Source organism: Falco biarmicus, chromosome 1 (assembly GCF_023638135.1).
Source record: "Falco biarmicus isolate bFalBia1 chromosome 1, bFalBia1.pri, whole genome shotgun sequence".
Classification (NCBI taxonomy): domain Eukaryota; kingdom Metazoa; phylum Chordata; class Aves; order Falconiformes; family Falconidae; genus Falco; species Falco biarmicus.
The window spans coordinates 30,510,611-30,534,220 of NC_079288.1; the positions used below are offsets into that span (position 1 = coordinate 30,510,611).

Sequence of the window (23,610 nt, forward strand, 5' to 3'; positions counted from 1 at the left end):
GCTGGGGAATCACCCTCTGCATCTGTCATCTGCTTGGGCATTGCAGGAATACCTCGGTCCTACGTGGAGGCCCATGAGGACTACCTCAGAAGAGAAGCCAAGCAGCTCAAGAGGGAAAACACTCCACCGAGGGACTTATCCGATGCCTACAAGGTCAGGTCTCACGAGGGCCTTACTCCTCTGAAAATGAAACCAGCCCATGAAGACCTGGTGGCCACGGTAAAAGAAGCAGGAAGATCAATCCATGAGATTCCTCGGGAGGAGCTGAGGCGGACACCCGACATCTCTCTGACGAGACCTCTGAAGGAAGGCTCCATCACGCAGGTGAGTAGGGGGCAAACAGCAGGTGAGATGGGTCTCAGTTAGGCTGCTGTTCTTGCATGGACCCTGGGGACCATTCCCAAGGTAAACAGAGAGCAGAGAGGGCTTCATGTTGCACATACATCACTGGTCAGAACTGAGGCTCTGCTTGGGTAAAGGTGGCCCTTCCCCATACTTGGATGGGGTCCCTTCCAACCCAAACCATCCTGTGATCCTTCCCAGTGGATAGATACAAAACCCAGGGAAGGGAGGTCAGCACCCCCTGGCACGTTAAAAAGGTGATGCTCCATCCACAGGCGTACACGGAAGGAGCCGCGTTTGGCTCCTGTTCAAGGCCGGAGTCAACGCAGTGCCCTTGGCAGTTGTGACTCTGGGTGCACATAGTCTCGGTCTCCTCCCTTTACGGGCAAGTGTCAACCCAGCAAGGCCAATAGTTAGGAGGAAACGTGGCATGCTGTCTCCTGTTGGACTGCAAATATTTGGAGGGTTCCCATGGCACCTCGTAGTCCTACCTCATTTCAGATGTGTGTAGGAGAGAGGCGTGATGGGCACAGCCAGCCTTCGGCAGTGACTCATCATCATCTTGTTGGAGCACAACAAGACATGCAAGATGGGCCCTCCACCCTACCCCGTGCCGTGCAGAGCGATTATCTCTGCTTTGCCAGTTGTCATTTGGCCACGTAAACTGGTGTAGTGACCCACTGAACAGGTCCCATTGAGACTTGGTGGGATGCAGCCACCGCATCCCCTTCTGCTCTATGCCCCTTTGATGTCCCCTTTGCCTTCTGTCCCCAGGGTACCCCACTGAAGTACGACAGTGGCTCTTCCTCCTCGAGTACCAAAAAGCACGATGTGCGCTCCATCATCGGTAGTCCCGGCAGGACTTTTCACTCTGTGCACTCACTGGACATCATCCAGGACCCGAGGAATCTGGAGAGAGCTTATGAAGAAAGCCTGAAAAACAGGCCAAGCCCGGTGACAAACTCAGGTGGCTCCATCGCCAGAGGGGCTCCTGTGATTGTACCTGAGCCGGGCAAGCCCCACCAAAGTTCCCTCGCCTACGAGGACCACCAGGCAGGGCACAGCACGGCGTTTGGCAGCCACCTGCACAGAGGGTCTCCAGTCTCCACGCGGGAGTCCACGCCACGGCAGCATGAAGGTACTGGGCAAACCTTTTATTTGACACAAGGATTTTTAGCAAGCCAAGCGGGCAAAGTGTGCAGGAGGTGGCTGCTGACCCAACCTGCCTGAGTTGTTCCTAGCTGGTGCCCGTCAGACCCGTTCTCCGCGGCACCCCGTGCCCAGTCTTGCCCGCGGCTGACTCATGGCACTGGGGTGGCTGCCAGGGGTGGCTGGGGCTCAGCTGCCTTCCTGGGGGCACTCACATGGTTACGGTGAGGGCACCCCACACCTGCACAGGGGTAACCGGAGGGAGGCTTGGAGCATGGCTGGTGAAGCTGGTGGTGTTTTGAAAGCGTCTCCTTGAGCCAGCACTGGCCCAGGGCACCCTCGTTGCTGCAGGCGGGCAGGACAGCGGCTCTTGGTGCACTGCAGGGGGATCGTCACACCCCCACCCACCTGGTGTGCGTTTGCCTACCCTGTGTGTTTATGCCTCACCCATCACCGGGGCACCCGAGTGCCTCAGCTCCAGGAATATCTAATCCCTTCCAAGCCGGTGGATCCAGGCAGTGCAGCTGGTCTTTGGGATCTGCCATCTCGCAGCCTGTCTGCTTGCCCCAGGCAGGGGCTGCCTGTGCCCCCTGGCATCAGCCACCTCCTGCCCCCAGAGCCAGACCTGGGGCTTCCAGGGAGCAGGCACGTGGCTGGGCTGGGCTCAGCGATCTGGTGAGACGTGCTCAGGTCCAGGGCACAAAACCCCTCTTGCTTCATGGCATGTTTGCGGGCAGGATCGGCGCTGAAGCCAGTGCCTGAGACACCCTGCCCCATCAAGCCTACGTGTGACTGCTTTGGGGCCTTCTGCACCTCCCGCCCGCAAATTCTTGTTCTGATCCAAGAGTCTTGTGATTTGGGGGCGTGCAGCACAAGACATCGCAGTCTGCTAAAAACCGAGGCCAGGATGTGCCTCCCTGGCGAGGAGTGGGAGACGGGGCCGTGCAGTGCGGAGCTCCGCCAAAAAGCCTCCCCCATCGCTTGCTGCCGCCTGCTCTCCGTGGTCGCTGTGTCCTGTTGCCGCAGCCTCTGCTGTCATCCCGGTTAGGTCAGTCCTTTGGGGGAAGCCTTCAGGCGTAGGCAGCTCCAAGATTGGCACGCATGGTGAGCGCAATGCAGGGCAGGCAGCACTTGGGCAGCCGGGAGGGATCCCAAGGGAAAAATCGATGTTCTGCAGAACGCTAGCGGGAGGGTGGGTTTCTGCATGTGCAGAGCCCACAGGGTTTTGGGGTGCAGATGCTCAGCACGAGTCCCCATGGCAGGGGCTGCAGTCGGAAGGCAGCTGTCCCGTGTCACAGCCCCGGTTGTTTTCCAGGCAGCCAGGCTGGGGCTGGATCAACCGGCACACACGAGGGGGCTGTGCCTCACCCCCCGAGCCAGCGCCGCGCAGCCTTGGGCGTGCAGCCTGGTGCAGGGGGTCTGGTCACGCTGCTTGCAGTGGCTCTGTGTCAGCCGCTGTCCCCAGCTGCCATTATGGACACAGGAGCTGGTGATGCTGGTCCCAGGTTGGGTGGGAAGCACCACCGATGCCCAGTCCGGGAGAGCCAAGAGGAATCCCTGACAGGATCCAGCCTCCCCTCCGTGCGCTGGGAAAGCTCACGGCTCCAGAGGGTGCTGGGTGCTCCAGCACTCTGGATTGTGTTTTGTCACCATTGCTGGCAGTTTTGGGGTCCCCAGCTCTGCCCAGCAGCAGTGACCTCCAGTGCCAAGGAGCACAGCAGCAAGGCTCCACCGCCGTCTGCTTGTGTGGAGCAGGATGAACTCAAGAGACCACCCAGCATGGATGCGCTGGGCTGGGGGGATGGTTTGGGACCTGGATGCACCAGGGCTTGGCCCGCCTTGGCCATGGTGGCGTAACAAGACATGGCAGTGCAGGGAGGAGGGAAAGTTCCCTCAAGTTCAGGATAGCTGCGAACCTCCCTGGGGGACATGCTTGGCTGCAGACATCCCTCGGGGACATGGCTTGGCCACAGCACTCAGTCTCTGACTCATTTCCGTCTGCTCACTGCAGGGAGCATCACTGCCGGGAAGCCAGTGTCCCAGGACAGAAAGATGACCCCCACATCGAGAGAGCTCACCAACTCTAAGTCTCCGCATGCTCCCGTGGCTGACCACCACCACCCCATCTCCCCGTATGAGCACCTGCTCCGTGGCGTCAGCGGGGTTGACCTGTACCGGGGACACATCCCGCTGGCTTTCGATCCCACCGCCATCCCAAGGGGAATCCAACTGGAAGCAGGTACATTTGGTGGGGGCACCGCCTGTTGAGGATTGATTTTTAACTTGTTATGCTCCGAAAGCCTGAGGTCTCTGGGGAAGCCACTTCACGTCTCCATCCTTTTCTCTCCCAGCTGCTGCTTACTACCTGCCGAGGCACCTGGCTCCGAGCCCCACGTACCCCCACCTCTACCCCCCGTACCTCATCCGGGGCTACCCGGACACAGCCGCAATGGAGAACCGACAGACCATCATCAACGACTACATCACGTCCCAGCAGATGCACCACAACGCCGCAGCCACGGCCATGGCGCAGCGGGCAGACATGCTGCGCGGCTTGTCACCCCGGGAGCCCTCCCTCGCCCTCAACTATGCAGCAGGTCCTCCCGGCACGCGCCGTCCAGCAGTTTGGGGGCATGTGGGGAGAAGGAGGCTGGGTCAGGCCGGCACTGCCAGCTCCAGCGCTGGGGCCAAGGGTGAAGCCAGCAGCAAGATGTCACCCAGCAGCGTAGGAACTTGGTCATCGGCGTGGAGGGCAGCTGGGAGGAATTTGATGCTCTTTTTGCCATCTTTGGTTCCTTGAGGCTCCTGACGTGTGGCTCTGGTTTTAGGTCATGGGAGCGCTTCCCAGCCTAGTCCTGCTGGCTTTTGGAGATTAAAACCCACTCCCAGAAGGATGTATGTGGCTTTCTGCAAAAGCAGGGCTTGCTGGGGAGTGTGGGGGTGTGGTGCTCTGCCCCTCCGCAGGCAGCAGCCCCTTGCTTAGCAGGGATAGGTCTCAACATTTTCCCTCCCCGTTATTCCCAGCAGCAGGACACATTGTATTTGCCCACAGAAGGGTCCCCTCCCCAACAACCAGTGCCTGGGGGCCGTGTGTGTGCTGGCACTGGGCTGTGCCCCAGCAGCAAGACCAGCTGACCCCTCCCCAGCATCACTCCCCACTCCAGCGCACCAAGCTGCAGCGGCTCAGCATCATCCTGACAGTCCTCTCACTTCTCTCTCCAGGCATCATCGACCTGTCCCAAGTGCCACACCTGCCCGTCCTCGTGCCCCCTACCCCTGGCACCTCTGCCACCACCATGGACCGCATCACCTACATCCCCGGCCCCCCCCAGACCTTCAGCAGCCGGCACAGCAGCTCCCCGCTCTCCCCAGGTAAAGCTGCGGGTTGCTTTTCCCATGGGAAAGCGGTTGGGCAGGACCCTTAACAAATTCAGGGCCATGAGCAGGTGGGTGCAGGTGGGGGGAGCCCAAGTTCATTCTCACGGGGGGCCCAGCCCCGCCAGTCCTGCCTGTTGGGGGCTTCCTTGCTTTTCCCCTGCCTTCCCCAAAGTCGCTGCTAGCAAACAGCTTTGTGGAAGGTCGTACCCCAGAGACAGCGCCACGATGGCTGTTCCGTGATTCCCCGGGCTGTGTCCCACTGGGTGCCCTTGGCTGGAGCTGTTCCTCCCCTGCCCTGCAGGCACAGCGATGTGAAGAGCAGGTGGTGCTCCTGGGGGAACTGCTGTGCCCGCAGCCCTCTAACCGCCTTTTGGTTGGGTTGCAGGAGGCCCCACACACATGACCAAACAGTCAGGATCGTCGGTGTCCGAGCGGGAGCGGGAACGGGAGAGGGAGCGTGAAAAATCCATCCTAGCATCCACCACGGTGGAGCACGCACCCATCTGGAGACCAGGTAGGCTGGGGAGGAGCCTGGCACCGCATCTTGGGGCCCATGCTGGGTGGCCGTAGGGTTGGGGCTACAAAAGGAAGAGCTGAAGAAGCTTTTCTGCGTGTTTTCCCCCAGGTACAGAGCAGTCCAGCAGCCGTTCATCCTCGCACTCTCACAGCCACCAGCACTCTCCCGTCTCACCCCGCACCCACGAGACCATCCAGCAGCGCCCCAGCGTGCTCCACAACACGAGCATGAAGATCATCTCCTCAGAGACCCCCACCCCTTCCGTCCTGCGGTATGTCCCCCCGCCACGGTCCCTGCTGCTTGCCCAGACCCCTGCACCGGCACGGCCATGGCGGTTAATTAATGAGCATTGCATGGGAGACCTCTGAGATGGAGCAAGGGTTGTTTTGGCCCTCAGTCTTGGGGGGAGCAGGACTGGGGCTTACAGGGCAGTTGTGATGGGGACAGGTAGATTTTGGTGTCCAATTCCTTTGTTTTTGCTGGTGGCTTTTACTGCTACCAGGAAAGAAAGCAGGAGCATCCATGTGCCCAAATGCAGGTCCTCCTCTTGCTGAAAGTTGCCTGGTGGTAGAGTTATGAAGGTCTCTGGGACCTGTCCGTGGGTTTTATTCCCTCCAGTCAACACATCCAGGCCACGGCCAAACCCCCACGGCCAGTTACTTGGTGGAGGCTCCATCCAGCACGGGCCAGCCCCGCGCTCCGGAGCCCTGGGGTGACCTTGGACAGGCAGGGCTGAGCGCTGGGGCTCTGGTGACAGCACTCCCCTTTCTCCACCTGCTTCTCTCACCTTTGCCTCATTTTCATTTGCTTTCCAGATCTTCCTCCACCACTACCACATCACCAATCCGCTCGGCCGCCTTCCCCTCGGCCGCCACGCTGCGCTCCTCCATCGGCGCGGCGGATGGCTACACGCCCCCGATGGACCCGGCTGTCCTGCAGAAGGAGGTCTCGAGGGCACGGGAAGCCAAGGCAGAACGAGCCCAGGCTGACAACAACGTCTTCACCTCAAAGCTGTCCAGCGGGGCCAACCTCGAACAGTCACCGTCACCCATTAAAGCCATGGAGTCAAGACCTTTACCCGCCTCCGGACCTGGTGCTTCCCATCACTATAGCAGAGGGCAGGGGAAGAGCCAGCAGCACCATCACGCTCTGGAGCAGCCGCACGCAGCCTCGGGCCCCGAGCAGCACAGCAGAGAGAAGAGTCAAAGTAAACCCTTTTCGATGCAGGAACAGGAGCTCCGAGCACTCGGTAAGACCACCGCAACAGCGGCCAGCCTCATAGATGTGGTTATCATGCGCCACATGTCTCGCGATACGGGGCAGCGAGAGAGAGGGGCACTGAGTAACAACGCTGCTGGTGATGGCAAGAAATTGGAGGGGAGAGGTGACAGAGCTGTGGCCTGAAACCCATTATTTTTTTTCATTATTCTTTTCAGTTGCATGTTTTGGCTATTGGCTTTATCAACTCCCTGAGTGTGTTTGTCCCTCTTCTTCCTGGTTATTGTATTATTCCAGACTTTTTTATTTGTATGTGTTTTAAGGATCTTCCCTTCTTCCACCCTCTTTTAGTTTTTCCCATTGCCAAGTCGTGTTTTGCAGATGGCTTTCCTGGTATTGCTTTTTACAGACAACAGCGATTTGCCAATTCTGATTTCCCCATCCTTAGAAATTCCCAGGCAGCCTGTAAGGAACAGTTGTGGGTAATAAATCCAACAAGTGAAGCAGAGACCTAGGAGTGTGAGTGGGCCAGGGCTGGTGGCCATCAGACAGGCACTGCCCCGCTCATGGTTGTATCCCCGAGCGTGCAGGATCTCAGGGGGCTTTGCGGGCTGCTGCAAAAGACGGGGTCCCTTCACTTGGGGTGTCCTCACTTGGGGTTCTGGTGTGGGATGCTGCACAGTGTGGGCACAGCTGCCCAGGGATCCCTCAGCCCAGCTGGCCTCAGTAGCCATTTCCAGAGCAGACCACAGGAACCACCTAACAGCGGTCTGGTGCAGGACACAAGTGCCAGGATAAGCTTCTCCAGAAGAAAGTGCAGCAAGGGGGCTGGATTCAAGGTCTGGGTCGTTCTTGATGGGACCAGCCTTCCCCCAGAGCATTCATCCAGGTCCCACCAGCATGCAGAAGCAACAGGCGGCCCCTGGGGATTTGATGGGACCCCATCTTCACATTGAAGCATCTGCCTTAGCTGTGGGCACTGGGGGTTGCTGCCAACTTGCCTTCCTGTAACCCAGGGGTGGAAGGGCCACGGCAGCGTGGCTGGGAGGAGAGCTGTTCTCAGCGGCACATGGCGACCCACCCGTCCCACCCCACTTGGTCATGTCTGGTCCCGGCCCCTTCTAGCAGCATCCTGCAAGGCCAAGGACGTGCCTCCAGCTGTGACGTGCTGCCTGGCCGGGCTTTTCCTCTGCCCTTTCTCCCTGGCACCGGGGTTTCGCTCCAGCTGAGTGGTGTCACGCCGCGGAGGAGCGGGGCAGCTTTTCTACAGCCAGGAGCTTACAGAAAGGAGCTGGTGTTCCTCAGAACTTCAGTTGCTTTGGGATCTTTCCAGAGCAGAATACTTCATCTTGGGTGGATCCGAAGCGTGCTGCCTTCAGTGCTGCCGTGCATGGGGTGATGGGGGATGCTGCATCCCCCTCCCTGGTGCAGGGAGGTTCTCTGTGGGGGTCCTTCCCTCCCCATGCCCCAGGTACGTGCGAGGTCAGCGTGTCCGTGCCTGGGCACCGGGGACCGTCCGGCAGTGCTGTGGGTCACAGGCTGGATTTGCCTGCAGTGGGCGGTTTCTAGGAATAGGAATTGAGCGTGAGGAGGGGAAAGGTCTGTGGAGGCAGAAGTTGTGAGCGTTGCCAAACGGGCTCAGCTGGTGAGAGGCAGCGTGTGCCTCCTCCAACGCCCTGCCGTCCTCCACCCTTTGGAAGCATAACCCGCCTGTGCCTCAGTTTCCCCTCCCTGTTGAAAGGTGGTGGTGGTCCTTCGTTCCAGCTCTGCCAGTTTTGATGCAGGTTGAGTCTGTGCAAAGGTCTGAAAAGGCAGAATGTGGTCGAGAAGCCTTTTCACCCCTGTGGAGTGCAAGCCTGCTGTCTCCAGAGCAGGACCTGGAGTCCACAGGGTCTCGCACCCAGTTTCCAAGCCCCTGCTCTTGGCCATGCTGGGCTTGGGGCTTTTCTTTGTAAAACACTTGGAGACCTCTTGTGCAGCCATCCCCACCTCTGCAGAGCGTTGCTTTCCCTCCTGGTGTAGCAGGTTTTATTTTTCTGTTTCAGTAGGTGGGAGAAAGGGGGGGAACAAGTTGTGACCCCACAGGGGTTGAGTTTGGTTCCTGACTCTCGTGCTGTCACCATGAGCTGCTGAGCGTCCAGCTGTGCGGGACTGCGGTCGCCCCTTTGCTGCAGCCAGCCCCACAGCTGGACATCAGAGGTGGCTCCGGGGGTCCCCGCAATGTGACCTGCCAGGTCTTCTCTCGTCTCTTTTCTCCCCCCTTCACTGAACACATAATTCTACCCACAAGCAGCAGTCACCACAACACTAGGGAAGAGGCAAGTGCGCTCCTGGGTTTAACTCCCTTCTCCCATTTCCCCAGGCTTTCATGGAGGGTACAGCCCTGAGCGGATGGAAGCGGTGAGTCCCGTGAGCTCACCCAGCCTGTCCCATGAGAAAGGGGCCAAGCTGCTGCAGGATGCGGAGAAGGGGCACGGGGAGCATGACCTGAGGCAGAAACAGCAAGGTGAGGGCAGGGGTCAGCAGTGCCAGCGCTGCAGGAGAGCCCCAGGCTGGCTTGGGGAGGGGGGGGGCTTTGTCAGCCAGCCCTTGCTTGCCATGCCCCAGTGCCATGTCAGGTGGGTTTCAAGGAGGGGGACACAGACATCATCTCACGGCTGCTTTTTTTTTTTTTATTTTGTGCCCCCCCAGGCTCCTTGAAGGCCTCAGCTCCTGACACAGCCCACCTGCAGCACCTCCGGCAGCCCGACGGCCCCCAGCCCCAGTGCCAGCCTCTGCAGTCCAGCCAGAGCATCAAGGGCATGAACCAGCGGGTGGTCACGCTGGCTCAGCATATCAGTGTAATTAACCTCATTCTTGCCTTCCCGCTGGGGCTCCAGGGAGGAGGGAAGAGCTGATGTGAAACATATCTGGCGGGGAGGGTCTGGGAGTGATGCTACAGACCTCAGCGCCTCTGTTTGAGGGCTGGAGAGAGCAGGGTGCATCACGTGTGTTCAACCCGGGTGCTGGCGTCCCCAGCAAGCCCATCACGAGACCCGCCGCAGGCAGGAGGCAGACGTTACATCCCTGCAGGGACAAACCAGCCTAATTCCCTCCTCCTTGCCCTGTCTTAATTGTGCCCAGCAAAGCAAGAGGTAGAAACCAGCTCTATTTCTGACTCAGGGGTTTCTTCTTCTAGGAGGTCATCACGCAGGACTACACGCGCCATCACCCACAGCAGCTCAACTCCCACATCCAGACTCCGGTGTACTCCTTCCCGGGAGCCGCGTGCCCCGTGCTGGACCTGCGCCGCACACCCAGCAAGGCGTACCTGCAGCAGCAGGAGCACGCTGCGGCCTCCAGGATCTCCCCGCAGAACGAAGGTGGCAAAAGGTGAGGTCAGAGAGTCCAACCAAAGCTGCTGGCAATGGGTTTCTGCCCAGCTGCTGTGCCAGTCTGGGTTCAGATGGACCAGGGCTACCCAGGGTGAGGAGCTGGGTGGGTGCCCTTGGCTGCCTGGCACCCCGCTGAGGGGGTGCATAGGGCAGGCTGGCATTTGGCATTGCTGCATTTATGCTCCGCAGCTTGGGGCTTGCGTAGTTTGCTTGCTTACACAGCCCAGAGTGTGAAACTGCTTTCCGATCTGGGCATTCTTCCTTTGTGGGGATGCCTCTGGCCACCGGCATGGTCCTAGAGATGCTCTTTGGAACCCTTAGAGTCCGTACATGATCCCCTTCCCAATCTGGCGGGCGTCACAGAATAGTTTCATGGGAAGGGACTTCTTGAGATCATCCAACCCAACACCTTGCTCTCAAGCGGGGTCAGCTGGAGCAGGTTGTCCCAGGTCATGCCCGTATCTCCACTGATGGAGATTTCAACACCTCTCTGGCCAACCTGTACCAGTGTTTGAGCACCCTCACAGTAAAGAAGTGGGTTGGGATGGAATTTCACGTGTTCTGGTTTGTGCCTGTTGCCTCTCGTCCTGTCACTGTCCTCAGTCTGTGGTAGGTCATGGCGCAGTGACTTTTCAGACCACAAATGGTTCCAAAAAGCCCAAAACAACGCATTTTCCATTGGTCCAAAGTTAATTTTATCTTCGCCTTTCTTAGTGAATCAGAAGCTTGTTAGACACATGCCCTGTCAACTGCAACCATCCATCTCACGCACCATCTGTATTTCTTTTAAAGTCACTTTCAGATCCTTGCGCTGATATCAGCGCGAGGCAGGTCTGAGTGCTGTTGTACGGAATGAAAAAATGGGAAATGTGAGAACGGGGTCTGTCCTCCCACCCAAACACTGGCAGAGACCCAGCTGAATCCAGGAAAGAGGAGTGTCTCCACACTGGTGGCTCCTTGTCATAAATGGGATTATTCTTCCCAGCTCTGCCTAGTCCTAGAGTTGGCTTTATGACATTAGGGGAGAGAGCCCAGCCCTGGCCACCCAGTGATGAAAAAAACTGCGGGGGGTTGGGGGGGAAGAGAAACCACAGAAAGAACAAAGACGTAAATTCCCAGAACTCGCCATGAGGAATTCCTCATGGACTCGAGCCTGACCGTCTCCCAGGCACTGGGGGACTGTGTCGGTCCTCCCTGGGCTGCCCCAGCGCCAAAGTCATCTCCTGCCACCAACGAGACCCTGTGTGGTCCCAGACGAGGTGGGCAGGAGGTGGCCGGTGCTGCTGCCCTCCACTGCCTTCACAAATAGGATGGAGAATCAAAAGCCTGGTCCCCAAAGGGTTAACGTTGCAGCCTTCCACAGGGATGTCTCCCTGCCAGCCCGGGACACTTCGACTGAGCCTGCAAGTCCCAGGACTGGTCCTGCCAGCCCTGCTTGGGGCAGCTGCTGGCTGGCCCACCGCCTGGCAATGTGGGCCACCGCTGGGCTCGGTCCTGCTCCGCACGCCTGCAGTGCAGGCAAATGCCCGAAGCTGTGCTCTTCCCCCCGGCCTGTGTTAAAACGCTCCGTAAGCCCGCAGGGGGTGGAGGGTTTGGCTTTTTTCCCTGATGTAGGAAAAGCTATTTCAGTCCTTCTCCCCCTCCCGACCCCAAGCTGTGCAGAGACAGAGGACGTTGCAATAAACCGATTGCATCTCTCCATCACTTGCATCTCTCCATCGCCTGCATCTCTCCATCGCTCTGCAGGTCCCCGGAGCAGAGCAAAGGCTCGGCCGGGTCGGACAACTGTATCGAGCCGGTGTCTCCACCAGACGGCGTGGGAGAATCGGATCACGCCAAGAGCGCCACGTACCCGATCCTGTACCGCGAGGGCGAGCAGATAGACCAGAGGTACCCAAGGAAGGGGATGGTGGGGACAGCCTGGGGATGTTCCCCCTGGCCCCACGCTCACCCCAGCCCCGGCTGCTTTTCCTGCAGCCGAAAGCAATGTCACATCCCGGGTCACTCTCTGTTTGTAGGGGCTTGTCAGCGCCGTGTGGTGCGTGTCCGGTAGGGAATAGGGGGAAAGGCTGGAGATCCCAAATATCTCGGGAGCCCTCAGGCTGATTCTGAGAAGTTAGGCTAAGGGAAGGGTCTCTCTAGGTAGGACTTTGTGAACTGGACGCTGCAGAAGTTTCCGATGGTCTTTTGCTTTGCAGGATGGGGTCCAAGTCCCCGGGAAACAACACTCAGCCTCCAGCTTTCTTCAGCAAGCTGACTGAGAGCAACTCTGCCATGGTGAAGTCCAAGAAACAGGAGATTATCAAGAAGCTCAGCACAACCAACAAAAATGAGACGGAGTACAGTAAGGACATGTGGGGTGGCGAATGCAGGCACCAGGGAGGGGGAAAAAAGCTTCGAGGAACATGAAGCGAAGGAGGTTTGGGAATAGGTGCTGCTGTGTGATGGGCTGGGAGCTCCCAGCCAGCTCTCTCTGCATCGTGCCATGGTTTTTTTGGGAAATGCGAGGTCTTAAAGCTTCCTGGGTTGAGCTGTGCTGGTGCCAGCAGTGGGCTGTGTGCAGCAGGGGAGGCAAAGGGAGGCTTCCCAGCCCCGTGTCTCCTTGCTCTGGGGCTGTCAATCCCATCCACTCCAGATAACCTCAACAGGAAGGAAACGATGAGCTGAGCATGGAGGAGACCTAAGAGCAATTGATATTTTAATGAATGGCCAGCCAAGCTGAATCCTCTCTCCTTGAGATGCATCTCCCCCCGACGTTACTTTAAGCCCTACATCAATATTGGTATAGCTCTGTAAAACTAACCAGGCTGGCTTATATTAGAAATTCAGCCCATTCATTCATTAACCGCTAATAGAGTAGATAGGATCATAATTTAATTTAGCCCAGCATTATACAGTCAATAGTAATTCAATTTGAATCCATCTTACAACAGCTGCATCGGGTAAGAGGGACCGAGCTGTCTCGTCTCCTGGATGATGTTACCATGAACCAACAGTATTGTTATGCCCCTTTGGGGACATGTGCCTGAACCCCGTGACCTTCCACACTTTCCCTTATCAAGGGAAAATATATAGAAATAGGAAACGCCTCTTATTTGATGAGGATTTCTGTTATTCTAAGAAAAGCGATATCCAAGTCAAACAGCTCAGCTAAAAGGGAAAATATTGATTTAACATTTCTTCTCCTCCTCCTCTCCCTCCCCGCTGCCCAGCCTCACTCCCTGGATGTGGGGATTTGAGCCTTTGGAAATCCTGTAGGCAGGAGGGAGGGTTTGGCTGCACGGGGGGCTGGAGGGAGGGGGGTCAGCACCAAGCACGAAGCCATGAAGCTGTCGCCCTGGCTCTCAGGGCTCTGCTTTCCTGCCCTTTCCCAGCCGCCAAGGTGTGCCCACTGCGGGTCACCCAATGGCACCCAATTCCTGGTGCCCACCAGCACCCGCCGGCCCACTCCGGTGTCCAGGGGAGGTGGGCTGCTCTCAGGCCGGGTGCCGTGATGGGGACAGCGGGATGCGGTCGTGGCTGGCACAGCAGGTCCCTCCCCCGGCCAGCCTGCATACACTGCTCTCCGTACTGAAGAGCTTCTTTGTTTTCCTCCAGATGTTGGGCAGCCTGGGACAGAGATTTTCAATATGCCGGCGATTACCGGAGCAGGTAACTCTCCCACACACCTGTCCCGTACCTCATTCCCTGCAGGGCTTCCAGCCGTGGAGAGCAGGAGACTCGGTAAATTTAAGCATCTCCTTTTTTCCTGGCGTAAGAGCTGCTGGGAGGTTGGAGCCTCGGGATGCACCGTAACTCCCTGCTGCCGAGTTGGAGACGGGGCAGTAATTCCTCGGGAAGCTTGGCAGGGTTTGAGGAGAGGGTGAAAGTCAAGAGGGGGTTGGCGCTCTGATGCCAGCAGAGGGTTAAACTGTGGCAAGGAGGACCTCACGCTGGGGAAGGAGCACCCCACTCTCTGGGGAGGGAGCACCCCACGCTCGGTCGGAGCCAGTGGTTGGCCGTGGGTGGCTCGGGGGGCAGCGGCAAGGGGTGGGCAGACAGCAGGAGCTGGTTGCCAAAGCAAACTGGGATGAGAGTGGCACCCTACAGCCCGGCACTGTGGGTGCTGGGCAGGCTGGCGGGGGCTGAGCACCCAGAGGATGCGTTATCTGGGAGATGGAGGGGTGCTGAGCCCCAGGGGTGCTGGCAGCGCGCTCAGACCTCCAGGTGCTTCAAGCCTGGGTCAACTCAGGTTGCTGAGGAGCTGGGGGGAGCGCTGACCCGGTGGCTTGGCACGGTGCCACTGGTGCCCTATGGAAGGGCTTCGCGGGCAGGACCGCTGCAGTGTGGAGCGGGGAGCTGCCGCGGGTAGGGGTGTCGGGGTGACAGCCCGCTTCTGGGGGAGCCGTCTGGGTTGGTGGTATCTGAGTGCTGCTGCCGGCAGCTGTGGTGGGCTTCAGTGAGTCCCCAGCCTTAACCAGCATTAACCTGCCAGCCTGCCTAACTGGGGGCTTGCTGGCTAACAGCCAGGGCTGGACCCCAGCCCCCAGATTGCCCCCCTGCTCTCAGGGTGAAAGGGTGTCGGGAAGGGCTCAGGATGGTCCCCAGGCACCCATGGGGATGTACGTACCGTGCTGAGCCCAAGGACGACCACACAGGAGCTGAAATGCCAGTTTAGGAGCTTCCCCAGGGGCACTGCCCCCTCCCCAGCTCTGCTGGGCCCATGGCTTTCAGCCCAGCTGGGAAAGGAGGGGAGGGAGCAGCTTAGGGGAGGGATTTTGGCCAGGAGGGGTGGGAAGCAGCCCCAGGGGGCCGGTGGCTGCCGTGGGCTTCCCTGCACAGGACAGAGATCACAGAGACCAGCCCGAGGGAGAGAGACCCCGTGAAGGCTGTGGGGCTGTTGCCACCGGCCGCAGCAATGCCCAGGTGGGCTCGCGAACGAATGACATGAACCCCCATCGAGGAGTACTAATTGATACTTAAATGATTAAGCATTAATGCTGTCCGACAGCAGCAATGCCTTCAGGTTGTTAGTTTTCAGTAGGAGGAGCGGCAGTTTTCCTGCAGCCAGGGCAAGGTGGTGCTGTGGGCCAGGGCTGTGTGTGGCAGGAGGGCCCGGCACGGCCACCAGCGGTGAGACATGGCCACCAGTGGTGTGACACCACTCGTGACACTGCTCGTGACACTGCTCGCCGGGGCGAATGTGTTGGGAGAAGGAGCCGGCTCACGCTGGCAGCTGGGATGAGAGGGTGCAGCCAGCCAGGACGCGAGGGTCTGCGGCAGACGGAATTTGGGGGGGTGAGCATCCCCTGGTTGAAGCTGCTCCTGCTGTGCCGGGGGGAGGTGTAAAGGCGGAGTGTAGGGAGCTGGGGGCCGGGGTCTGGCCAGAGGCGACCAGGAGGGACCCTGCCCATTTGCAGGGAAGACGAGGGAAGCCGGGATCCGTCCCTTCCCAAGCAGAGGGGCAGCGATCCCAGTGTGAACACCTCCGGGATGGGGTGAGCGGAGGAGCCGGGGGGCTGCAGCTGGGCTCCCCTCGCCAGCCTGCTGTTTTTGTGTCTGTATTTTGCCCTTGCTTGTTCCCTGTAACCGCCACACTGGGAATGACGGTGGCGTGGCTCAGCCTAGTGCCCTCTGGTCCCTGTGCGGTGCTGCACCATAACTGCATGGCTTGAGACTCACACCCACGCGGGGACACCACTTCGCCTCTGCATCCTGTCACAGCCGCGGCTCAGCCCGGGGGGCTCCGGTCCGCAGCGGGCACCCGGCCTGCGGGAGGAGGGGAGCGGGCTGGGGTGATGGGCAGAGGGCTTACAAAGAGCACGAGGAGGGATGAAAGGCCTCTCCCCAGCGTAGCCCGACCCCAGGCAGGCAGCTCCCCAGGCAGCTCCCTCGTCCCGGGGCTGCCTGCGTTTGCCACCCCTCTGCCAGGGCCAAATCAACCACCTCTTTCCCATCTTAATGGTTTTGCGGGGTGCTCCCTCTTCCTTCCCTGACTTTTCCTCCATGGGAAACTGCCCCCCCGCCTCCAGATCCCCGGCACACTGACTTTTGATCTGTGTGTGCATCCCTATGGACCCCACAGCCAGGTGACTCTCCTGCCCCCCTGCAGAGCCCGGCTGGGCTGGGAGCGCAGCCCACCCCACCACCCCCTTCTCGTAATTGCTCTCTGGGGCTCAGTAACAACCCTTTCTCCCTGCAGTCCTCCAAGCCCTCATCCCCAGGGAACCCTGCCTGCCTGTAGCACCCCAGAAACCCCAGTCCCAGAGTAAGTCCCATCCCATCCCACCACCAGCCCCTGCCAAGCCCTGGGGTGGGATGGAGCGGGGAGGAGGAGGACGGGTGCATCGCAGCGCTTTAAAGAACAAGATGACAAAGTTTGTTGCTTTGCGAGAATGTGCTGACTGTTTGTTTCTTCCCTTCTCCCTTGTCTCCTTTCTCCCCTTTTCCCCGTCCCCCCATCTTTCTTCTCATTTGGCTCCCCCCCATCTCCCGTCCCCTCTCTCCTCCCTCTCCCGTATCTCCCAGGGCTAATCAGTTGTAGGAGCCAGTCGGTCCAAGAGAATTCCAGTACCAACATGGGGTTGGAGGCAATAATTAGGAAAGCCCTAATGGGTAAATATGACGAGCAGTGGGAAGAGCGCTCACCTCTCAGTGCCAATGCTTTTAACTCTCTGAATGCCAGTGCAAGCCTGCCCGCTGCTATGCCCATAACTCCTGCTGATGGACGAAACGAGGACGTGCGCTCCTTGCCAGGTCTGCAGCCCTCTCCACCTTCGCTCTCTCTGTGTTATTAATTCTCAGCCTTTACATTTCCCCTTTTGTGGGTGGATTTATTCCCCCCACCCCCCACCCCCATTTTTGTTCATTTTGGTTTTCTCTTCTCCCCTCCCTCCCCCAGCTTCGAGCTTTGTGAATCTGCTGATTAATCCTGGTCTTGTTTGATGTTAATTTAATAGTCTCAGAAGGTGCTGTTGCTTTTTCTAAACCACTGACTGTGCTCCTTTCCCCCTTTGTTGGGTTTTAATATCTCCTTTTTTTTTTTCTTCTTTTTGAACACCATGAAAAGATTTATTGGGGGAAAACCCCCACACCCATAAAGCCATCATAGCCATGAACTTAAATAGCCACCCCAAACTGTGTAAACCCCGGGGGGGATCATTGCTTCCGAACTAGGGGAAGAGGCTGAGAAGGGCTGGTGTGGGGGGATGTGGCACAGGGCGGCGTTTCCCTCCCCACCCTGCTCTCAGAGGGGGTCGGGGCAGGCTCCAGCCTGGGGCTCAGAGGGCTGGTGGGGACCTGGGAGTGCCTGGAGCAAGAGCGTAAGGGATCTAAAAGCGATGGAGAGGAGATGGCTTCAGAGAGCAGAGCTGGGGGGAGCAGCCTGACGGCCCCGGCAGGGCTCACAGAGCCATCTGGGCACTGCAGTGGGGTCTGCTCGGATTCAGGGGAGGCTTGAGTCCAGTTGGGAGGGTTGTTCTTGCAGATCCCCAGTTAAGGAAGAGGGGGGGGGGACCAGGGATGGATGGGGGATTGCATCTTGTGCCCCGCATGCCTGCAAAGGGTGGGCTGCCTCTTGCAAGCGCCCTGTGCAGACCCCAGCAGCTGGCGCCGGGGGTTACCATTGGCAATGTGGGCGCAGAGCCCCCGAAGTCGAGGAGCAGGGTCCTGGGGACGCACTTGCACCTTCCTCCGGGTCAGCTCAGAGCAGGTGCTCTTCAGCTTGTTGCAGAAAAGCTTTTCTGGCTCCTGCATGAAACCAGCAGCTTGTTCCAGCCATGCTTCCCCATGCCCGGCAGAGGCTGCCTGGGCAGGCAGGGTGGGATGCAGAGCCCATCCATCCCTCCCGCTTTGGGAGCTCCCCCCGGTTTAGCCAGGCTAACCTCCCCAGCAGAGCCCCTTGGGGCTTCAAACCTTCTAAAAACTGGCTAAACTTCATCTGGAATTTTCCTGTAAGAACGGATTAAAGACTGTTTTGGCCACGTAGACCACGGGAATGGGGAATGCGTGCAGGGCTCCAGCACCCACGTAGCTCCTGGGGGCCCCTGTGCAGAATGATGCTCCCGTCCTGGGAGCCGTGTTCATGGGCTGAGCTGCGAGCTGGCTCGGGAGCGGACCCAGCAGGAAAACAGCCTGGCCAAAGCCATGCGGCTGCTCCTGCTCCTGCCCCTGCTCCGCTCCGCGGGACGGATGGTAGCGTCAACCCACAACACGGAGAGCAGCACAGGGGGGGACAGAGACCCCTGGCCACCCGCGCCCCATCACCCTTCCCCGCTGCGGTGCCATCGGCCCCTGGGTGGGCTTTTCTCCTGCCACCAGCCATTTTTTTGCAAGCTGTTAAGAGTGAAGTGCTGGCTGCCCGACCCCCTCCCCACCCCCCTGAGCCCTGCCGCGATGAGATGGGTGACAAGCGGGTGCTTCTCTTTGCAGGAGGAGGGGGCAAGCCAAAGATGGCGGCCAGACCCAACAGCCGCAAGGCCAAGTCGCCGGCGCCGGGTCTGTCGTCGGGCGAGCGGCCGCCCTCCGTCTCCTCGGTGCACTCGGAGGGGGACTGCAACCGGCGGACGCCCCTCACCAACCGTGTCTGGGAGGACAGGCCCTCGTCCGCAGGTAGGGCTGGGGGGCATGTGCCCCCCCGGCAGCCGTGCCACCCCTGCAGGGGGGGTCACGGGGGCAGCCCCCTGCCACCGGCGCTGACCCTCTGCTTCCTCCGCCCCACGCAGGTTCGACGCCATTCCCCTACAACCCGCTCACCATGCGGCTCCCCAGCGGGGTGGTGACAGCAGCCCCCGCCGCCCCCGTGCCGCAGGGGACCCCCGGCAGCCAGCACCATGCCTGGGACGAGGAGCCCAAGCCCCTGCTCTGCTCCCAGTACGAAACCCTTTCGGACAGTGAATGAAGCGAGCCAGGGGCAGGGAGACGGCGACCAAACCCAGGGCGCAGGGAGCGAGTGGGATGCCCAGGGCGAGCGCCCACCGCCCCGGCCCCGCTGGCTCTCACGAGCGAAGATGCAGGAGCAGAGCTATTTTATTTTTCCCTTTTCTTTTTCTTTCTTTCCTTCCCCTCCCAACCAGACAGTTTGGGGGGACGGGTTCTGTATCTTTTTTTTTGTTGTTGTTTTTTTTTTGTTTGGCGTTTTTTTTTTTTCTTTCTCAACATCTGGAAATTTCTGCATCCTCTTCGGTCTGAAAAAAAAGAAAAGAAAAAAGCCTTAACGAGACAAAACCCAAGGAACCCATCTTCGATCCTGGCAGCCTGGCTGGGCAGTGACCCCCGCGCTCGGGAGGGACCGTCAGCGGCCGCGTGCCCCGAGCATGCACGTCCCAGGGCCGGCGTGGTCCCACGGAGTCGGGTCAGGGGCTGTGGGATGCTCCTGCATCCCACCCGTGGGGCTGTGCCACAGAAATGTAAAACCTTGAGCGGGTTAAAGGAGAGAGGAAAAAAAAAATACCTGTTTTAAGAAGTGACAGGATGGAACGCCCCGGTTTAGTTCCCCGCAGCTGGTCGCAGGGCTGGTTGCCTGGCGTACCCACGTCGCAAGCCGGATCAGCCCCATGGTGGTCTCAACACGCGTCGGACGTGGCTGGGATGAGCGGGCAGGGGAGGGAGTGAGGAGCTGTTTCTTAAAAAAACCCACAAAAATCCTGGTCTCTTCCAGTGGGAGTGATCCCGGGCTGAAGGAGGGGCGGGCAGGGATGTCCCCGGGCTGGCTCGCACGCTGCCCATGGAGGGGCTCGGTTGCTTTAAGTGCATTGTTTTCTGAATGGTGAGAAAAGGCAATTGTAAATTGTATTGGTCTACAGGGTATATTTTTGATACCTTCAGTGAATTCTGTCAATATTTTACGCAAGGAAGGACTTAAACAAAACACAGTATTACATGCTGTAAAAGAGGTTCTGTTCTTACATGCAGGCTTTGATGCGTTTGTCCATTGTATGGAAGGGTTTTAAAAAAAAAAAAAGAAAAAAAAGAAGGTAACGATCCATCAAAGTTATCTGTAAGTCAGAATGTATGAACTTAGCTTAAAAAAAAAAAACAAAAAAACCAAACAAAATCTTGCCATGGTTGCAGGGCCCCCCGTTCCACACACCTTTGCTGACTCAGCAGAAATTGTTGTTGCTGGTTGTAGACATTGATTCTCCAGAGCCCTTCGAGCTGGCCGGGTGCAGGGGCAGAGCGGGCAGAAGGCCAGCATGGCAGGGAGTTCACAGGAAACTTAAAAAAAAAAAAAAGAAAAAAAAAGTTTTTATTGTATTTTTGTGATACACACGAATGCTCTACTTTACGTTATTTTTTTCATTCCATGATGTTGGCTCATATCTGCAGTTACATGGTTAAAGAACAAAATATTAGACTTTTTTTCACTCACTTCTGCTTTCTCGCTCTGGGGGGAAAAAAAAAATGGAAAAAAAAATGTATTAAATGCTTTGCATTCTATACGCTAGAGGAACCCAGAGCACGGCACAGACTTTCTGCCTCGGCGGTGGCGGGGGGGCAGCCAGCCCCCACAGCCCCCCGGCAGCCCTCGCATCCCACACATGGCTCCAGCGGCAAGGCCGGTGCTGTCACCTTCCCGGTGGATCTTTCTTTTCCCCCTGCAACGTTCCCAGGTTGATTCTGATTTCAAAGCAAGAGAATGATGGTGTTTGTTGTTTGTTTGGGGTTTGGTTGTTTCTTTTTTTTTTGGGGGGGGTTTTTTGTTTGTTTGTTTTTTTACAATGTACAGGTTTTTAATGTTCATCAATGTTTGTGTCTTTTCTGTTGTGCTTTTTTTTTTTCTTTTTTAAAGAAAAAAAAATCCGAGACAATGCACAAGCGATGTGGAAGTCTTTCCGTTCCCAGGTTATTGCTGCTGGTGTCTCTGTGGCTCTGAGATGTAAAAACTAACAGAGCTGATGTCTGGGCGTAACGCTATTGAAGTGTTGCAGATTTTGCTGGGGAAAAAAAAAATAATCCAAATCCAACCCATCTTCAAAGCCGCCTCCTTAAACTACTGGGGAAAAAATAGGGGGGGGGGGGGGGGGAACACAAGAAAGAATAAAGTTCCCACTTGGCACAGTAGCAATACTGTGTGCTGCTTTGGTGTCTGCAGAGGTGCAGGAAGGTGCCGGGTGCTGGTGGAAGGTGCCGTGGAGCTCTGCCGGCAGGGACCCCGCTGGGCTGAGAGGGGCAAGAGAAGGGCCAGGACCCGGCTGCTGCCCCGGGGTGGCACACGGAGCTGTGGCCTGTGTCGGTGGTACCCGGCCCTGCCGCGTGCTGGGGATGCAGGTGTCAGGCTCCTCGCGGCGTGGGCATCCTGCGCTGACCCACGGGCTGAGCGCGGCCAGGTGCTGTGGCGTCGGAAAGAGCCCCGGGATCCAGCCAGGAGCTGTGGAGCCGCCTTCTCGCCATCATCGGCGCGGGGTTGGGTTGTCCTCGTTCACCCACCATGTGGCCGGCGCCTGAAGCCATGGGATGGAGGGTGAAGAGCTTGTCCCAGCCCTCGGTGCTAACCCCGGAGCCACGTTCCTCTTCTTTTCTTGTCTCTACCATGTCTGTGTGTGCAGGGCAAGGGGTCGGAGCTGGCCAGGACTCCCAGGGCGCAGCCGCTGCCAGGGGCTGTGCGTGAGGGCATCCGAAAGAGCTTTCAGATGTTTCTGAGGTTGGTTTAGTCCTTCTGGGGTCTGTGGCTCGGTGCTGGTGAGTGGGTGGGTGGGCAGATGTTACCCACCACCTTCTGGGCAGAGTGGTGTTTGCAGGATGGGGAGGTGCTGGTGACCCCCAGCCGCTGCGAGGCTCCGGCAGCCTCACAGCCCTGCTCGGTGGGATCCTTTGGGATCGTTTCTGGAGTGGGGAGCAGGACACCTTGCTGATGCTTCCAGAGCTTGGGCCCTGGCTGTGCTGTGTGTCCCCGTCACACCAGGACAGCCTGCCGGAGGCTGGGGGCTGGAGGGGAGCAGCCCAGGGGTGTCAGAGATTGGCCGTGACTGGGACACACGTGGGTTTTGCTCCGGTGGGATCCTCCGCTTGGGAATCCCCCTTGCAGAGGGCTCAGCCCACAGATGGCCACGGCATGGCTCACTTTTGGTGCTTTCTGCCTTTCGTCTCCACCATCTAGTGTCCCCACGCACACCCTCCCCCACACAGACCCTCCTGCAGCCACCCATCCCCCAGCGCATCCCTGAGCAGTAGGGACAAGGGGACACAGGGCGGGGGGACACGGGTCAGCAGCAGCTCCTGTCCGGGAACCCTGAGCTGCTCTTGCCAGGGTGCTGGAGCAGGGAGCATCCTCCTGCTGCAGATTAATTAATTTGGGTCAAATCAATGAGTTAGCGGTGTGCCGGGCAGGGGGCTCGCAGCTGCTCAGTGGGGATGTGCCTGGCCCCAGGGTTCTTCTGTGGGGCAGCCCCCCCATTTCCCTGCTCACAGGTGGCCTGGGGGTAGCGTGGTTTTGGGAAAGGGGGAGCTGCTGCTCCTGCACGTCATGATGCTCCTGTCCTGCCCCACTCTGGCCCTCATGCCCCTCCCCACCAGCCCCCCCAGCTGGGGACCAGAGCATCCCTGAGCACCCCAAAACCTCATGGCAGGGTCCCACCAGCCCTTCCTAGTGCTGCCAGCCGTGGTTGTGCAATCCAGCAGAAAGTCACATTAAACTATTAGAAAATAACCAACAAAACACCCAAGTTTAAAAGTTGATGTTGGCCAGCTTTGTAACTTGTACAAACAGGCAAACAAATTATTGGACAATTTATCGCTTGAACTGTACTGGGGGAAATATCTATCTTTTGTACAACAACCTGTGCATAGCTGTTTGGAAGTGAGCTGTGTGATAGCTGGGGCTATACAGAGAAACCACAGGTGTAAATATTTCCACAGCTTGCTCTGGAGGGGTGGGGGTCTTCTACTCAAGGTGAAGGGGTTTGTTCACTGTTTATTTTGCTCGGCATGCCCACCGGCAAGCGGCGTGGGTGGCAGTGTCCTAACATTGCCTTACTGGTTAAATAATAAAAAAAAGCAAACAAACCAACCCAAACCAAAAAGCTTATTTGGGAGCAAAACGCATGAGTCCAGGTAGGGCTGGCTATGGCGAGGGGCTGAGGGGTGGGCTGGGGACCCCGGCACTGGTGGGGGTGTCCCAAGGTAAAATGGGCTCAGGTGGGGGGCAAAGGGTGGGCGGCAGCGGTGCTGTGCACCCTCAGAGCATGGCAAGCACCCTGAGGTGTGGGGCAGCCGGTGGAGGTGGTGGGGTGCTGGGATCCTCCTGCGGCACCCGTGGGGATGGGGCTGCGGGGAGGACCCCGGCGAGGGGGCAGTGTGCTGGCTGAACCGCGACGGGACATCCCACCCCGCTGGAAGGCCTGGGGGATCGGTGCTCGGCCTGCAGCCCCCCGCCACTGCCCTGGGTTCCTCATCTGCAGACAGAGCTCCCACCCCCGCGCTGACAGGAGCTATTTAAGCACATTATTATTGCTGAGCTGGGAGGATCCTCCTTCGCAGGGACCTGAAAAGGTCTGGTAGGTTGTGGGGCAGCAGCCCCAACCCCAGAGGCGTGTGTCACCCCATCAGTGCCCTTTGCCTCCCTTTTGGGGTGCACATGCCTTCCCCCCACCAGCACCAGTGCATCCCTCTGGCATGAAATGCCTTGCACAGCCGCTCTCACAGGAGTGATTGCTT

The 23,610-nt window shown here is 58.5% G+C and overlaps 1 protein-coding gene across 12 annotated transcripts in view; it reads left to right on the plus strand.

Moving 5' to 3' along the window:
* Positions 1-20,972, plus strand: part of NCOR2 (nuclear receptor corepressor 2) — a 253,614-nt gene extending 232,642 nt beyond the window's left edge. For 8 of the 12 annotated variants that reach the window (XM_056349627.1, XM_056351276.1, XM_056352155.1 and 5 more), the window contains 17 exons: positions 47-324; positions 1,117-1,480; positions 3,503-3,730; positions 3,843-4,088; positions 4,714-4,863; positions 5,255-5,383; positions 5,495-5,657; positions 6,202-6,635; positions 8,967-9,110; positions 9,296-9,444; positions 9,783-9,976; positions 11,725-11,868; positions 12,177-12,322; positions 13,576-13,629; positions 16,486-16,713; positions 18,388-18,567; positions 18,681-20,972. In XM_056349627.1, the coding sequence (XP_056205602.1) occupies positions 47-324; positions 1,117-1,480; positions 3,503-3,730; positions 3,843-4,088; positions 4,714-4,863; positions 5,255-5,383; positions 5,495-5,657; positions 6,202-6,635; positions 8,967-9,110; positions 9,296-9,444; positions 9,783-9,976; positions 11,725-11,868; positions 12,177-12,322; positions 13,576-13,629; positions 16,486-16,713; positions 18,388-18,567; positions 18,681-18,856 (3,407 nt within the window). In that variant the 3' untranslated portion in view covers positions 18,857-20,972. The remainder of the gene's footprint in view (positions 1-46; positions 325-1,116; positions 1,481-3,502; positions 3,731-3,842; positions 4,089-4,713; positions 4,864-5,254; positions 5,384-5,494; positions 5,658-6,201; positions 6,636-8,966; positions 9,111-9,295; positions 9,445-9,782; positions 9,977-11,724; positions 11,869-12,176; positions 12,323-13,575; positions 13,630-16,485; positions 16,714-18,387; positions 18,568-18,680) is intronic. The other 4 variants (XM_056355454.1, XM_056357900.1, XM_056358770.1 and 1 more) reach the window with 2 other exon arrangements.
* The last annotated feature ends 2,638 nt before the right edge of the window (positions 20,973-23,610 follow it).